Here is a 17,231-nt window from a genome sequence, read left to right on the forward strand (position 1 = left end):
TACTTCCTCCGGCCACGACACGTTCGGCATTTTAGAACTCACCGCTCAACGAATTACATTGAAACACAAGAGAGAAACGAAAATGACGCAATGCACAGACCAGACAAAACCCCAAACTACCCCACTTGGCAAGCAGTAAAAGAAGTAACAACAACAACCCACGTATGTGTTGGGTCGGGAGATGTGAGTGAAGGACTGTGTGTGTGTGTGTGTGTGTGTGTGTGTGTGTGTGTGTGTGTGTTCACGTGAGAATGACAGACACACACACGGGGTATGTCTACACTACAAAGTTAATTCGAACTAACCGCCGTTAGTTCAAATTAACTTTCATAGCGTCTAAACATGCAAACCACTACAATAGTGGTTAATTCGAACTAGGTAAACCTCATTCTATGAGGAATGCTGCCTAGTTCTAATGAAGTTAGTTCGAATGAGTGCTGTAGTGTAGACATACCCACCGTGTGTGACAGTGATAGAGATTTGCATTGCCAAACTCCTTCCCTCCTCTTCTTCCTGAGTGGGGATGGGGTACAGATGTGGGGGGAGGAGAAGGCAGAGGGTGGGAGCAGCATGACAGTGTGGAGAGGAGCAACTGAAGCATCAGCGCTTGAGAGCTTCCTGGTTGTGACGGGGCAACCGTGCTCTCTCCCGGCAGCACGGGTCTGCCCTTCACTCTGGCCCCGCCGATATCCGTCTTGCAGGGGGAGGCAAGCAGAAAGCTGGTCCCCTGCGCTGCTTATTCTGCAGCCGCCACACAGCTGATCAGAGGCGCCAGCTGGGAGGACAGAGCTCAGCCCGCAGGGGCGGCTGGGAACCCGAGGGGGTACGTCCCGGCATGGGGGTGCAGCCAAGGGGGGGGGGCACCTGGCAGGAAGCCCAAAAGGGGGAGGCCGGAGGAGACATCGTGAGAAGACAATCCGGTGAGAAGGACGTACTGGCAGGGGCGGGGGTGGTGGAATAGAGGAGGGTAGGAAGTAACCCAGGGTAAGGCATCCTGGCATAGCCCAAGAACTGGTGTGTTACAGCAGGACCCTCCACCAGTCGGATCAAGCTACTTAGGGTACGTCTAGACGACAGGCTTCTGTTGATAGAAGTTTTGTCGACAGATACTATCGACAAAACTTCTGTCGACAAAGAGCGTCTACACTACATTCAGTTCTGTCGACAAAGCAAGCTGCTTTGTCCACATGGTAGTGTAGACGCAAAGGACAGTGTACATGCAATAACGCCTTCTGTCGACAGAAACTCTGTCGACAGAAGGTGTTAGGCCTCGTAAAATGAGGTTTACCAGCGTCGACAAAACTGCTGAGTTCTGTTGACGTTATGTCGACAGAACTCAGCGGTAGTGTGGACGCAGGTATAGTTTTGTCGACAAAAGTCCACTTTTGTCGACCAAACCCTGTAGTCTAGACACACCCTTAATTGGTATTTAGGGCCCTGGGCTAGGACCCGTGAGAGAGGGCGGGCCCAGGTCCTCCTACCCTCCCCCACAACTGACAGCCCGAGACTCTCTACCTGGGACTAGGACAGACTAAGGCATGGAGCGCACGGGGGATTGGAACTTGCGGAGAGAGGGGCTACGGTAAGGCAGCCCCTTACACTGGTCAAATCAGTCAGGATCCCTTGTCAGCGGCTCCGAGATCTACCAGTGGACACTGCTCTACTGGCTGGTGACCGCTGCTCTAGAAAATACACAAACCCGTGTGAAGTAACGAACCCAGTGGCACGTCGGACGTACAAGTTCCATCGACAATCGAGGGGTCTGAAGTCACTTTGCTTCTTTTCCAAATTCCAGCCTCGCCCACACACCAACCGTTGTAGTCAAAGACATTTCGCTCCTTGTGGCTAAAACCATTTTCACTCTCCCGGAGCGGCTCTTCCCGACTCTGCCCCCAGACTGCCCCCGGTTCTACCTCCCTTCCCGCCAACCGCCTGTTCAGCCAGGCCTCTCATTGCGCCCCTCCCTCGGTGAGGGGTCCCTCCCTGGGTCCCTCTTCCTTGGTGGGACCCGCCCTCCTGCTCCAGCGTTGGCCTCTCAAGGAGCACAAAGGCCTGGCCTAGCGCGCCGCCCACTGAGCTCCCCAGTCATAGAGCTGTAGCCAGAGCATCTCTCCCCCTCCAGCCCTGTCTGTGTGGGGCTGGGCAGGAGGAAGGGGCCTGGCGGTGGAGTCATCCAGGGACATAGAGATGAGGAAAGAAGGGCTAGAGGGGGCAACTCAGAGGCACAGGGAGAGCTGCGTGGGTGAGCGCAACCTGGAAACCCCATATCCCTCACAGTAGAGGATCGGGCGGATTCTCTCCCCGGCGAAAGGGGCCGGCGGGAACGTGACGATCGATTCCCCGCTACCAGCATCGTAAAATGCCACCTGCCCCGCTTCACAGTCCAGATACACCTGGACCCTGCGGGGGGCCCGGACCTGGGGCAAGTTGGTGCCCTGCCCAGGGGCTGTGAAAACCCAACACCCATCCTCTTTGCCCAGCACAGCCCAGATCCCCTGCTCTGGATTAAATCTGACCTGCCCCTTCCTGCTCACAGACTCCCTGGCCACCCCCACAGCCCAGAGTCCCTTTTCCTCCACCTCCACCTCCACCTCCCAGTAATGTCTCCCCGAGGTGAAGCCCTCACGGCCCAGCACACAGAGCTCAGAGTCAAATCTCTCCGGGGTGTCGGGCGGCGGCAGCTGTATGAGTTTCGGTCCCAGACATCTGGGTTCCCATCTCACACGTCTCCCATCCTCCGACAGGACGAGGTCAGAATGGGCCGTGTCTGGATCCAGAGTCACGTCGGCTGGGGAGAAGGAATCCAAGCATGAGGGGCAGAGCCTAGCCCTGGGGGAGGGTCCGATCCTGCCCGGGACAGAACCTGCCCCAGCTGGGGAGTGAATCCTGCAAAATGTTCAGTAGCCAACGTCCTCTGATTATAGCCCTCTCCCAGACTCGACTCCCCAGCTGGGCTTCCTCCTCAGTTAAATCCGGTTCTCCTTTCCAGGAGCTGTGTCCATTGGACTTACACACACTCAGAAATGTGAGTCTGAAAGACACACTCTCCATTACACACCCAGACCACAGCTGATTGAGTATTTCTCCTCATTGACACTGGGTCTCAGGAACAGAATTTATTTTGGATCAGAGTTGACGTCAATCCAGTATCATTCTAGAAAGTTCTATGTATCGCAGATAAATGGCCAACTTAGAAAATGGAGTTATCTGGAATGCTTGTTCTGCTCACAAGACTTGTAGATCAGAACTAACGCTCTCTGATGAATCAAGTGCAGGTTTTCCCTAACTGGCTGATTTGATCTACTCATAGACATTCAAGCTTTGAAGAACACTTATTCCCAGGGCTCGCCGAACCGCATGTGCAGATTGCAACCCGGAAGAGCCGGGTTTGGGCAATCTACTCACCACGGGCGAGTAGATTGCATTATCTGTTGAGCCCTGCTTATTACTAAATATAGGCTGCGTTTAGGTTGGCATGATTTTCCGGAAATGCTTTTAACGGAAAAGTTTTCCGTTAAAAGCATTTTCGGAACAGAGCATCTAGATTGGCGCGGACACTTTTCCGCAAAAAAGCCCCGATCACCATTTTCACGATCGGGGCTTTTTTGCGGAAAACAAATCTGAGCTGTCTACACTGGCCCTTTTGTGCAAAAGCTTTGCGCAAAAGGGACTTTTGCCTGAACGGGAGCAGAATAGTGTTTCCGCAAGAAGCACTGATTTCTTACAGTAGGAAGTCAGTGCTTTTGCGGAAATTCAAGTGGCCAGTGTAGACAGCTGGCAAGTTTTTCTGGAAAAGCGGCTGATTTTCTGGAAAAACTGGCCAGTCTAGACATAGCCATAATGTATAAGAAATGTGACAAATAATATTCTTTGTTTTATGTGAGAGTGCGCAGGCACTTGGCTGGATTATTTCAAGCAACCAACTCAACTCCAAGGGTACGTCTAGACTGCAGGCTTTTGTCAACAGAAGTTTTGTCGACAGATACTGTTGACAAAACTTCTGTCAACAAAGAGTGTCTACACTACATTCAGTTCTGTCGACGAAGCAAGCTGCTTTGTCGACATGGTAGTGTAGATGCAAAGGACAGTTTACAGGCAATAACACCTTCTGTCAACAGAAACTCTGTCGACAGAAGTCGTTATGCCTCGTAAAATGAGGTTTACCAGCGTCGACAAAACTGCTGAGTTCTGTCGACGTTATGTCGACAGAACTCAGCGGTAGTGTAGACGCAGGTATAGTTTTGTCGACAAAAGTCCACTTTTGTCGACAAAACTCTGTAGTCTAGACACAAGAGTTTTATTTTGCCTCAAAGTAAAGAATTGTGTGTTTGCACCTGCTGGGTGGGAGTTTTAACAAATCTCTTGCAATTCTGAATTTAAAAAAAAATCAAGCGGTCAAGAAAACAAAGGACATTTGAGGCCTGTTCTGAAACTTCTTGACGCTAACGAGAATCTTTCTATTAACTTCAATGGACTTTGAATCTGGTTCCTAAAGCTGTTATTTGAAATAATTTACTTCAAACAATTTATTTAACAAACAAGAATGAAGTATGATGGTATTTACTTCATTTTACATCATTTTACAAAGACATTCAAAGTATTCCAAAAAATATTTTCTCTACCTTTTTGTACGTATGAAAATAAGAACTGATGAAGGTCCTTGCAAAGCAAGAACTTTCATGGTCCCCTCTTATCATATATATAGTAGCTCAATGTCTGTGACTCTGTAACGCTGAAATGCTGGCTGTTCCCTCTGGGTGATGCTGTTGCCTAAGTCACGTCCTTCGCCTCCCGCTGTGGCACTTGGCTGATTTCTGTGCCACTCAGCCTGGCCACCACAGCGGTGCAAGCGGCACAAGTGGCCGTTTGGGCTCTGTAGTCCCTCCAGTGAGAGGCAGAAGGGGAAGGAGAAGAGAAAGAGAGAGAGAGGCAGGAGGCGGAGGAGAGCTGAGAGAGAGGGAGGGGGAGGCAGTAGGAGGAGGAAAGAGAGAGACACGGAGCGAGAGACCGGAGGCTCAGGAGAGAAGACCGACGTGGAGGAGAAACCTGAAAATCCCGTCTTATGACGGTCTAATTGGCTAGTTTAAAAGAGCTATCGAGTAACATTTCTATCCATCATGTAGCCATTTCCCTGGGTGGTTCTGAGTTGCAGACAGCTGCTGTCTGATCACTAACTCCATGTTCTTAAGTATCAGTGGGAAAGCCATCTTAGTCTGAATCTGCATAAACAATGAGAAGTCCTGTGGCACATTATAGACTGAGGGTGCTGGTCTGTCTGCTACTGTAGGATGCCAGCCTAAGCCCTTTGGACCGGTTGAATATTTCTTGTCTTGACTTACAGAGAAATAAAACAGACATGTGTTTGTTGGATTCCCCTCTTCTGTATAGCACCGCTGGTGCATTTGCTAGTTGTAATAATATGCCCAGGGGTTGCAATACACGTGCAATGCAAATGAAGTGGGACGGCTTCTCTGATTTTCCAAAAGGCTCATTTTTAAACTCGTAGATTTCTAAGGAGATACCTTGCTCGCCGCGTCTCCTCTGCCCCAGCCCTCTGGTTTGCCCAACCACTACATCGAAATTCTAACTTATAAGATTATTTGCTGTTTATGTTTTTTATAATACCGAAAAAAATCTACTTCTCTGGTTTTAGGAAAGATCTGTGTAGCCACCACTCATAGGGTGTTCAACTTCCCTCTAGTGCAAAATGTCGAGAAAACCTCAGCTGTGGTGCTGCCGATGAGTCACCAAACTTCATAAGGACGTTTTCACACACACACACACCCTTTGATCCCAGAAATTTACCTTTATGGAACGGCACTCTAGACGACAGCGTGTCTAAGGAAGAAATGAGTGAAAAAGATTCAGTGCCGTGTTGCTGAACAGTCACATTGTTAATGGTCTAGCACAAAAACAAAATTAAAAGAAAAACTTTATTAAGTTACTAGCACATTTACCCAGCACTGCTCAGCTCCTTAAGGGGCTGCTCCAGCCAGGGGGCTGTGGGCAGGTGTGTGCACATCTGTGTGTGGGCTCCAAGGAATTTGGGGCACGGAAGTGGACAGAATAAAGAGAAGATTGGAAGTAAAGGAAAAAGGGAATCTAGTTGTGTACAGGGTAATTTTTCTTTATTTTGTGGCTTGGTTGGAACTGCTCTGTGTGTGTCTTCTTTCCCTCCCCTTTACCACATAAGCATTGCTCCCAGAGATTTTTCTCTGTTTTGTTTTCCTTAGTTGCTCTGTAACATCTAATAACCAAGTATGCTTTACCATACCTTTTGTTTGGTTCTAAAAAAAAATCACTTTTTTAAAGATGATTCTTGGGTCCTGGAAGGTCTGTTCGTTGGGGTACGTCTAGACTGGGGGAGGGGGGACATGTTTGCTCTTCTACTTTTTTTTTTTTTCCCCCCGGAAGAGCATACGTGCTCTTGCAGAAGCCCTGCCTTCCTTGTTCCACGAGGAAGATGGGATCTTCCGAAAGAGAGGGTTTTTTTGACATTTGGCCCAGTGTAGATGGGCCAAATTTCAGAAAAGCCTCTTCCAAAGAAAAAACGAAAGCAGAAAAAGATATTCAAATTGCAGAGCTCGTTTTGCGTACCTTTTCCTGAAAAAAAGTTGTCGTGTAGACATAGCTTTGGTGTGTATCTGCATGCCTTAGGCTGGAAGGTCGGCTATTAGAAGCTGCAACGTGTGGTTGTTGCTTTTCTTTTTTCATGATTTTTTGGGTCAAAAGAGCTTGGGGTACCACTCGGGGTGGTTTCAAGTGTTCACCTTTGGGTTTTAGTGATAAAAGTCACTCAATGGTCGCAGTGATTCCCCAAAATCTGTGTATTGTGATTCGGGGGGAGGAGACGGAATTTTTGTAACCAGGGCCTATAGAGGCAAAGGTTTTCTTTTTTTCTTTTTGAGCTCTTTGCAGGCCCCCATCTTCTGCAATCTGCCAGAGTAGGGCACAGCCCTGACATAAGGTCTATGTTCATACCTGCTAAGAGGTTAAAACAACTGGGACTTTTCAGTTTAGAAAAGAGGAGACTGAGGGGGGATATGATAATGGTCTATAAAATCATGAGTGGTGTGGAGAGGGCAAATAAAGAAAAGTTATTTATTAGTTCCCATAATAGAAGAACTAGAGGACACCAAATGAAATTAATGGGTAGCAGGTTTAAAACTAATCAAAGAAAGTTCTTCACACAGCGTGTAGTCAACCTGTGGAACTCCTTGCCAGAGGAGGCTGTGAAGGCTAGGAGTATAACAGAGTTTAAAGAGAAGCTAGATAATTCCATGGAGGTTAGGTCCATAAAAGGCTATTAGCCAGGGGATAAAATGGTGTCCTTGGCCTCTGTTTGTCAGAGGCTGGAGAGAGATGGCAGGAGACAAATCGCTTGATCATTGTCTTCGGTCCACCCTCTCTGAGGCACCTGGTGCTGACCACTGTTGGCAGACAGGATACTGGGCTAGATGGACCTTTGGTCTGACACAGTACGCCGTTCTTATGTTCTTCTTATATAAGAAAGGAAAACTTTCAGGGAGTCAGAATTAAATAGCCTAACCCAGTGTGTACGTGTTGAATAGGGGAATTCATGGGTTACAAATGATTTATTGACTGTCTCCATTCACAGTTATGTTCCCTAGCTCTGTCAATTATCCGTATAATATCTGAGAGAAAATTCCCAAAGTGACAGTTTAGTACCTTTGAGTTTCTTCTTTAGGTTGTCCAGGGATTCAGTTTTTTGAGACGATTCCCATTCCAGATCGGAAGAAAAGGCCGGGATGTGAAACTTTTTTCTCTTACATCTGAAAAAGAACAAGCCAGTGTTACTTGCGATGCAGTTCATTCCGATTTGTGTTTCACTCAAATGGATTGTATCACAATGAACGATTGCAATTCCGCAGACCTTGGAGGATTAAATGTGCCGTTGCTGCATGAATAAGCTCACTACCAGCTGGGACATGACCAGCTTCCCCTTCATTTTGGTGAGACCTATACTGGAAAACTCCATCCAGGTCTGGTGCTCACATTTTAAAAGGGGCATTGACAACTTGGAGAGGGGGCAGGGAACAGCCATGGAACTGATCTTAGGGTTGGTTTAAAAAATGCCGTACACTGAGAGAACAGTGCTGCTGCTGTCTCTTCAAACCAAGACTGAACGGCTTCCACAAGGTACTTCAGCCAACCCAAGCTAAGATTTAGTTAATACAAGTGACTGGGCTGAATGCAGGAATAACTAGGTGGAATTTAAGGGCTGTGATACACAGGCATCAACTCCGTGGGCGTGCCGGGGTTGGACCACTCTGAAAAATAGAGTGGGTGCTTCAGTGGGTGCTGAAGTCCCCTCCCCTGGGCTCTCAGGATTCAGAGATGCACATGGCCCAGCATGTGGGAGGCTGGGAGCTGGCTGAGACAGGCCCTGTCTCTTACTGTGCGTGTACAGCACCCAGCATCAACGCCAACCTGATTTTGCCTTCGGGCACCACCACAGTTCTACTAGGCAAAGCACACGCCAAAGGCCTTAGAGCAGGGCGTGTCTGCCAGGCACAGCCACAGAGATCACTGTGTGATAGGAAACAAGACATCAATTGTTTATTGACTAGTTGCCAGTTCTCACCAACTCCCTGGGAGCCACGTCTCAAGGAAGTGAAAGGCAGAGAGAGAAGGAGCCACCTACCTGCGCAAGGTGCCTGTGATGTCCTAGAGGAGACAGAGAAGAGGAAATTCAGTTTCCCCTTTGGGGGTTCACAGTGAAATTGAAATGATTTGTTATTTATTAACACAAACAAACCCATTCAATGTGTTGCCTTCACTCCCGTGGAGAAGGGCAGCAAGTGCAGGATCTGGGCCCAGGGAGTCTGTCTATGGAGCTCACTAGCTCGGTGTGTAACCCCATTGGGCACATGGAATCAGAGGGCTCAGGTGGGTGATGTGCGGAACAAAGATCTCCCGAACACTCCCGGCTTTGGGAACGACCCCTCCTGCAGACAGCAGGGGATCAGGAGGGAAGGCTGCCCCCAGGCTGTAAACTCTCTCGCTGTTCTCCCTCAACCATTCTCAAGGCCCATCCTGGGAGCTTCTTGGTGGCCACAGGAAGTCGGGGCTGGGGGAGAACAATGGGATTGGGGTACAGAGTCCCTATCCTGCACCCAGGCTCAACGCAAGGGACACGAGGAGAGAAGAATGCTGCCCACAGCAGATATTAGTTACAACAGAGAAAGTGACCCGAGATACCAACCTTTTCACCATCTGTCTTATTTGCCACATAGAGGCACTTGTAGAAAACGGAAATAATTAGGAGGCTTTGGGAATTCTAACAACTACTGACACATGCAGGTGACCCTAAGTAATGAACCCCTTCCCTGGTTAACTTCCTGATTATTGAAGAGTGGCCAATTCAAGCTTAAAATGGAAACTTTGCTTGAATTTTAGCTACTTCCGTAACTGAAGACTGGTTCCATCTTTAAGCTTTTCTAGCTAGTGTTTAGAAGATGGGAAATGCCGGACTGTCTCAGACCTGAGCTCCGTCTCCTCACGATGATGTCTCCCAAGATGGACAGTCCAAGATGTTTTAGAGGAAGGTGTAAGATAATTGGCTCTCTCATAGTTTGCGACTGGCTGAAGCAATGAAGCATGAGATTTAACAACATCTAGATAAGAGCTATTCAACTTTGGAAGCCCCGGAAGCCACAATGATACTCATAGAACATGCTGAGGACCACAACTGAAGTGTGGTTGTGTAGACATGCAAATCTATATGCAAATAGCTTCTTTCATATTGCTGGGCATGAATACAAAGATTAAGGCAAGACTACACAACACACAAACCCCATTTAAGTCAGTTCTGCTGATATTAATAAAATGTAATATTTACCTGATATCCACCCATATGACAGCACTTTTAACGAGCAATGACAGTCCAGGAATTTAACAACTAAAACGCATAGCAACAGAAAACTGTTATATTGACTCCTTTTTTGTTTTAGCTCCCACCTGCAGGACATAAACAAAAGGTCCGCGGGCCACCTATTGAGTAGCCCTGCTCTAGATTGTCGTGTTATCCATATAAATATCCGATCCCTATATTAGTTTTGCAAAATGTTTGTCCTCGACAGCATCCAGTGTCAGTGAGTTCCACAGTCTAATCTGGTGATGCATGGGAAAGTGTGTGTTGGTTCAGATTTGAGTTTGTTATCTTATCATTCAGACCAGGGTAAAATATGTCCCTAGGGCCAGATCGAGCCCACAGAGGCAGCGGGGAGTGCCAGGCAGGCTCCCCAACTTGCCCTGCACGCCGCTCAGAAATACGACTCTGTGGCACTTTCTCTTTGAGTCTGAGGGAGAAGGGGGGGGAGGAGATTCAGACACTGCTATCACCCCCGAGCAGAAACCCACTGGCCCATTTCTGGACAGACACTGGCCAATGGGATCTGCCTGTTTGAGTAACAGGCAGCCACGAAAGTCAACCCTCCTGCTCACTCACTCAAGCACATGGTGGAGCAGGCAAAAATATTTTAAGCCCTGCAGGCCTTTCGCTCTACAGGAAGGCAAACAGGCTGGTAAGTCTCCTGGTGAGAACCTGCCTGTGACACCTCAGCCCCTCCTTTCCCTCACCATCTGCCCCACACTTCTGCCCCAGTACTCCACATGCACCCATATCCCCTCCCAGATATGGCACCCCAGTTCCCTGCCCTAGGTCACAGTCCCCTCCTACCCTAAGTCACACGCCAAAACCCTGCACCCAAGTTCCCCGCCCTAGGTCACAATTAGCTCCTTTGCCCAGACTCCCTCCCAGACCCCATTCCCCCTCCTGCTCCCCAAACCTTGACTCCATGGAATGAGGTTTAACTTTTAAAGGGTTTGTCTCGGAATCGCACTTCTCTGCCGCGTGTAGACGCGGGCAGTTACTTCGGGCTCATCAGTTTCCAAAATGGTGACCAGCCAGGAATATGCTAATCAAGAGCAGGATATTTAAATCCCGCACTTCATTAGCAATTTCTGTCGCCCTCATTAGCCTCCCTAGTTCAAACTAGGGGGGCTAGTGTAGACGTATCCTTAGAGATGTTCTTTCCCTGTGAAAGGTTCTGGGGTGTTTCTAACACCAACTCACCTGCAGGAATTCACTCGCTGGCTGCTGGCACTTCTGCTCCACCTCACTGATCAGGGAACTGACCGAGGACAGTTCCTCGGAGAGTTTGGCCACATATTCATCCCGCCTCTTTTCAATTCCCTTCTTCACCTCTTCCATCCGGCCCAGCTGGAGTTGCTCTTGTTCCTTCAGAAACTTGGACAGTTGCTCAAACTCAGACACAATTTTCTGCTTGTCAGTTTCTAGCTGTTCCTGAAATCACACAGCATGAAGAGGGAAAGCACAGGAGAGGAACACAGAGTGAATTATGGGACATTTTATGAAGATGTTCGTATGCAGATGCAAACGTGCCACCGCAACCCCCCAGAATTTAACCGGAAGAACATACTCGTGTGGTTTCTGGAGCACTCTCTAGCCCCTCGTGACCTAGGAGCAAGGAAATCAGAGCACATTTCTAACTCAGATCTTTTTCCTGGCAATGTCTAGCAGTGATACCATCATTAAGGACCGGCTCCAGAGCTCGCACAACTCAACCGGCATCTTTCTAATTACTGCAATAGGCTTTGAAGGCCTAAGTGACCAGCCTTCTCTGGGGCAGCAATTCCTACAGCAGCTGCACAAATTGTCCTGTTTCAGAGAGGTAGCCATGCTAGGCTGTGTCAGTAAAAACAAAAAGGAGTTCTCTGGCACCACACCTGCTAGTATTTAAAGCGCCAGCAGAGTCCTTGCTGGTTTTGTCTTGTTGGGTTATCTCTGCTGGAAACCGAGCAGGCCAAAAGCTCGGGAGGTTGGATGCAAAAAAAAAAAAGCGATTTAAAAAGGGGAAATGAATAGAACAAATATTTGACATTTTGAAAATGTTTCAACTTTTGAAAACTAAAATTAAAATTTCAGTTTGAAAGAACACAAAAATGTGTGCTTCATTTTGAAATTTCCTCTCAAATGGAAAATGTTATTGCAAATGACTTTTTCCCATGAAAAAAAATGTTTTCTACTAAGCCCCGTTCATCTACATCAGGGGTCTCCAAACTACGGCCCGCGGGCCGGATGCGGCCCGCGAGGCCCTCTCATCCGGCCCGTGGAGACCTTTTTGTCTACGGAAAAAAAATTACGTGAAGAACAATTTGAGAACAAACTTGTCCGATGATAATCTCAGGTCACTGTTGATGTTAGGGACAACAAATCTAAAGCCAGAAATGTCTGCTATTTTGGCATCCAGGAAACAATTTCACCATTCACACTAATACAGGTGTTCATGTGTAGTGTATCAATGTGTTATTAAATAATAACTGAATAAAATAATATTAAATAAATAATTAAAAACAACATCCATGTTTTGATTGTTTTTTATTTGGACCTCAAGTGTGTAATCGGCCCCCGAACTGCTGTTTGATAGTTAATGCGGCCCTCGGGCTGAAAAGTTTGGAGACCCCTGATCTACATGACGGGTTTTTCTGGCTGAAAAATTACACTCCCATCATCAGTGAAAATATTTGGAGTATTAATACTTTGGAGAACAATTTCTTTTTACAGTGACAATGAACGAGGAACAGTCTTTCACAGAAGGGAGCACATTTCTCACGATTTCTCTTATGAACTCACTTCTAAGCCGTGTGTGGATAACGTCCCTGTGCACGTTTGCATCTAAGTAATAATGGCACCTACCAGCAGTTCTTGGCTTTTGTTTTCTCCACTCAATTTAAATGACAGAATCTCCTCTCTTTCCAACTTCAAACTCTTCATAGAGGGCTGAATTTTTTTCTAACCAAAAAAACAAAAATGAACAATCAAAACACACAACAACAACAACAAAATAAAAATGCTATTTCATTTTGGTTGCTTTTGGAAGAATTCCCCTCTTTTTATATTTCAGAGTTACTAAATATACAATACATTGAGGCTACGTCTAGACTGCATCCCTTTTCCGTAAAAGGGATGCAAATTAGACGTATCGCGATTGCTAATGAAGCGGGGATTTAAATCTCCCCCGCTTCATTAGCATAAAAATGGCTGCCGCTTTTTCTTGGCTTGGAGCTTTGCCGGAAAAAAGCACCAGTCTAGATGCGAATCTTTCGGAAAATAAAGCCTTTTCCGAAAGATCCCTTATCCCTCTTAAAATAAGGGATAAGGGATCTTTCGGAAAAGGCTTTATTTATGAGCTCTCATGCAAAAAGGCAGGTGTGGATGCTCTGGAGAGGTTTTTGCTCAAGAAACACCTATCAGCAAAAACACAGGTGCTCTGATCGCCATCCTGTGAATGGCCAACAGAGCTTTCTTGTGCAAGCGTGTCCATGCAGTGTGGATGCGCTCTTGTGCAAAAGCACATTGCTTTTGCAATGCACTTTGAGGTGTGGACGTGCTTTTGCACAAGACGTTTTTGCACAAGAACTCATCCGCAAAAGGCTTCTTACACAAAAACCCCGCAGTGTAGACAAAGCCTGAGTGTATAACTCCCTAGCCAGGCAGCTAGACCATTCTCATGCTTGTGGTCTTTCTCTCTCTCTAGTTGGCCTAAATGGCTCTTTCTCCCCATTGGGACAGCTGTAAGAAGGCAAATGGAGAAGGTCCCACATCATAATATCCCACAGAGCACTCACCTAAGGCTATGACTACACTGCAGAATTTTTGCGCAAAAACTCGTGGAGCATCCACACCTCAAGCCTATTTTTGCAGAAGAAAATTGATAGTGAATCAACAGAACAGCAGGGTTTTTGTGGTATAGGTATTCCTCTTTCTACGAGGAATAACTCCTTTTTGTGCAAGAGCTCTTGTGCAAAAAGGCGTACGTGGATGAGCAGCAGAGGGGGTTCTGTGCAAAAACAGCCTATCGAAACAAGCACAGGTGCCCTGGTGGCCATTCTGTGAATTATAATCAGAGCTTTGTTGCGAGAGAGCATCCATGCAGTGTGGACACTCTCTTGCTCAAAAGCACATCGCTTTTCCGATGCACTTCTGCAGTATGGGCGCGCTCTTGCGCAAGAAGGTTTTGTGGAAGATCTCTTCTGCAACAAGCTTCTTGCCCAAGAAGCCTGCAGTGTAGACGAAGCCTTTAAGAGGCGCAGAATAGTGACTCTAAGCAATGAAATTGTTGCAAAGCCCGGCAGGTACTGTTACAGACAGTTCCGAGGACAGACTAAGAACACATTGAGATTAGCCTGTCTTGGCCCAGAATCATATTTCAACCAAAAAGGACATGGAAAACATGGTTCCAAAGTGGGCAAAATGTATAAAACACAGCACACTATCTTGAGAACAATATTTCAGGACTGAGAACCAATTTGCAGCACATTCCTGTTAACCCACTGCAGCCCACAACCACTTTTGAACACTGTCAAATGTTGTGGAGCAGAAACATTTAGACCTTTCTACACATTCCCAGAAAAACAACAGACTCTAATCTCTGACTTGACCATATAAGAGTGATTCTTTCCCAAAACGTACAACAAATAAAAACAAAATCTGAAAAGCAGAATCAGTGACAGTGGGTTCGGTGGTCGGTACGACCTTCTCTGTGTCTTGGAAGAATTTGTGTCTCAGTTCTTCCAGGTCTCTGAATTCTTTGGAAGTTGGATCCTTCAGAAGTTACTCAGAAGTTTTAAGAGGTGACAATACTGAAGCTGACAATGCTTAATTCACACACCCTGTTTCAGTTAGGAATACTTCTTACAGTCCTACAGTATCTGCTGTTTCTTTCAGTTATTTTATTTAAATGCCCTCCCTGGCCATTCCTGTTGGTTGCTTACCTTGTGAGACTCGGCAGCTTCCTCTATGGGAACCACAGTGTGATCTCGGGACACCCGGCAATCCACGCAAATGGGGATTTGGTCCTCTTGGCAGAAGATTTTAAAACCCTCCTTGTGTTTCTCACACTCTCTCTCCACTTCTGGCTCTTTTTTTGGCTCCATTGTCAGAGGTCTGGAGGCTTCTACAATATTCCTCAGCTGTCTGTTCGGTTTGAAGTTCCTCTGGGAGAAGGTTTCTCTGCACTCCGGACAGCGGAAGTTTGTTCTCAGTCCCTGCCAGCACTGAGTGATGCAGGCTCGGCAGAAATTGTGCCCGCAATCCAGACACACGGGATCTTTAAAATAATCTTTACACACCGAACAAGTCAGTTCACTCAGGAGCGTGTGTCCTGCCCTCGCAGCAGCCATGGCTGCTTCTGCAGTGAGGGGAGGAATTTAGTTTCCTTTTCTCTTCTCAGAAATAGGCTGACTGAACTTTCAAGACCAAACACGCTTTTCCTGAGTAGTCTCTTCTTACTCTTGGGAGTCTGGAAACACCTTGTGCTCAGATGGCAAAGGGAGGCTGGACCACTAACACTGCCAGGGCAGCACCTCGCACGGCTGGTCCCTGCCATGGTGCAGCGAGGCCTCTGCAGGGTGGTTGTACGAATAACAGCACCTGCCACAGCCCCACAGGGCTCCCTAAAGCATTTCTCCCCCCATCGCTGTGTCACCGCAAGGTGGGACTCCAGAGGGGCCTAGGGCATCGCCCCGGGCTCAGCTCTGCCGCAGGTGAGGCAGTTCTGGGGAAACTGACACCTCACTGTGGGCTGCCAGCAGAGGTGCAGCCAGCCGGTGCACCCCGGGGCGCTGTTCCAGCAGGCAGGAGCTGGCCAGCGGGGGCGCTTGGCTGCAGGGGGAGGGTCACCATGTGTCCAGAAGGGCTTCTGGGGCTTCCCACAGGCTGGTGCACTCTCCAGCAGGCAGCCATGCCAAGTAAGGAAGCTGGCTGGGGGGTTTGTGCCCCCAGTCCAGGGCTGCCCCAACCCTGACCCTCTCCAGGGTGCCCTTTGTGTGTGTGGGGGGGGAGGGGCCTGAATCCCGAGATTCGTACTGGGATGCTGCCTGCTGTACCCCTCCCGCCAGTGTCCCAAAATAGTGACCATGCCCCCCCAATTCTCCTTTACACACACATAGCCCAGCCCTTGCTCTGAGCCCCACAACCACCCCAGATTTCCACTCTGAGGTCTCCCCTCCCCCCCCCCCCACACCACAAGGCCTTGTCCTGTGCCCCCCACACTCCACCAGACACTTACATTTCCTACTGGTACTATGGCATGAAACCCACACACCGAACAGCGCACCCCGGCCTCTCTCCTGGGGGCGGGTGGGTGTACACAAAACCACAGCACCCGTCACAAATTTCAGTTACTTTCACCTGTGGCTGCCTGTCGTATTCCAGCCTTTGGAAGGGACCATGCTAGAGTCCAGCACTGGCGGCAGTAACCATCTTCTCTTCTGCTGCATGTTTGCCCTCTGCAGTTGGTACAATCATTTCCCGAGGCTTCTTCCTAGCCGTGTCCCCGCAGGGCAGCAGGGGGACTGGGAAGAGGGAAAGCAGGCGGCTGGGAGACAGGCAGGCATCACTGCCTCATTCTCCCCAGCTGCAGCATGAACCCATTGGGCTCACTTGTGCCAAGAGCTTTGCACGAGGCACCGACGGGCCACTGAGCATCGATCTGACCCCTTCCGTGTCCCGATCGGTAAAGCTGTTCCAAGTGACACACGGGTCTGGTGGGTTTGTGTCTGCAGTGAGGTAGGAAATCAAGTGGTTTCCACGGTGAGGGGGTTTTAACCCACTTCTCAGAAAATAACAAGCAGATTCACATCAGATTACTGACTCCAGAGCAGCAGGCTCATCTTTGGGGGACAAAGACTCTGCCGGTGTGTGAGCCACTGACACAAAAGCAGTGGGATTTCCTCTGCTCTTTGGGTTACGACCTATGAGTTGAATTCCAATGAAATCCAACTGGGAGACATTGGGCCTATTATCCGAAGAGAAGTGACTCTTAGGCCCTTACTAAAGAAATCATTTCGGACAGTAAAAATCTTCTCGGTGCTTCCTCTGTCTGTGATCTCCTTTTGCGGGGGAAAGTTCACCAATATTATAGAGACGGCGACTTAGGTGCTAGTTGGGGGCCTCTGATTTCCATGACGGCTGTCAGTTGGGCTGTAAGCCAGCATTCAGTGCACAGACTACAGTGGGAAAAACCCCTCGCCTGTCGGTGAGTGAAGATGCTGACTCTTCCACAGGAGAAAGGATGCAGGGAGGCCACAAGGAAGGGTTTAGAGACTCCCTCCAGGTCAAGCCATGTGGCATCGACCCCACATGGTAGGAGAGGGCAGCCCAGGAGAGGGCTACCCGGCAAAGA

The 17,231-nt window shown here is 48.3% G+C and overlaps 1 protein-coding gene across 1 annotated transcript in view; it reads right to left on the reverse strand.

Annotated features, from left to right (window-relative positions):
* Positions 1-15,587, reverse strand: part of LOC102444944 (E3 ubiquitin-protein ligase TRIM39-like) — a 34,409-nt gene extending 18,822 nt beyond the window's left edge. The window contains exons 1-7 of the mRNA XM_075918098.1: positions 14,821-15,587; positions 12,743-12,838; positions 11,099-11,329; positions 8,666-8,688; positions 7,690-7,793; positions 5,806-5,838; positions 2,223-2,788 (exon numbers count right to left, since the gene is read on the reverse strand). Of these exons, the coding sequence (XP_075774213.1) occupies positions 2,223-2,788; positions 5,806-5,838; positions 7,690-7,793; positions 8,666-8,688; positions 11,099-11,329; positions 12,743-12,838; positions 14,821-15,228 (1,461 nt within the window). The 5' untranslated portion in view covers positions 15,229-15,587. The remainder of the gene's footprint in view (positions 1-2,222; positions 2,789-5,805; positions 5,839-7,689; positions 7,794-8,665; positions 8,689-11,098; positions 11,330-12,742; positions 12,839-14,820) is intronic.
* Between the last annotated feature and the right edge of the window lie 1,644 nt (positions 15,588-17,231).

Source organism: Pelodiscus sinensis, unplaced genomic scaffold, assembly GCF_049634645.1.
Source record: "Pelodiscus sinensis isolate JC-2024 unplaced genomic scaffold, ASM4963464v1 ctg68, whole genome shotgun sequence".
In the NCBI taxonomy this organism is placed as follows: Eukaryota; Metazoa; Chordata; order Testudines; family Trionychidae; genus Pelodiscus; species Pelodiscus sinensis.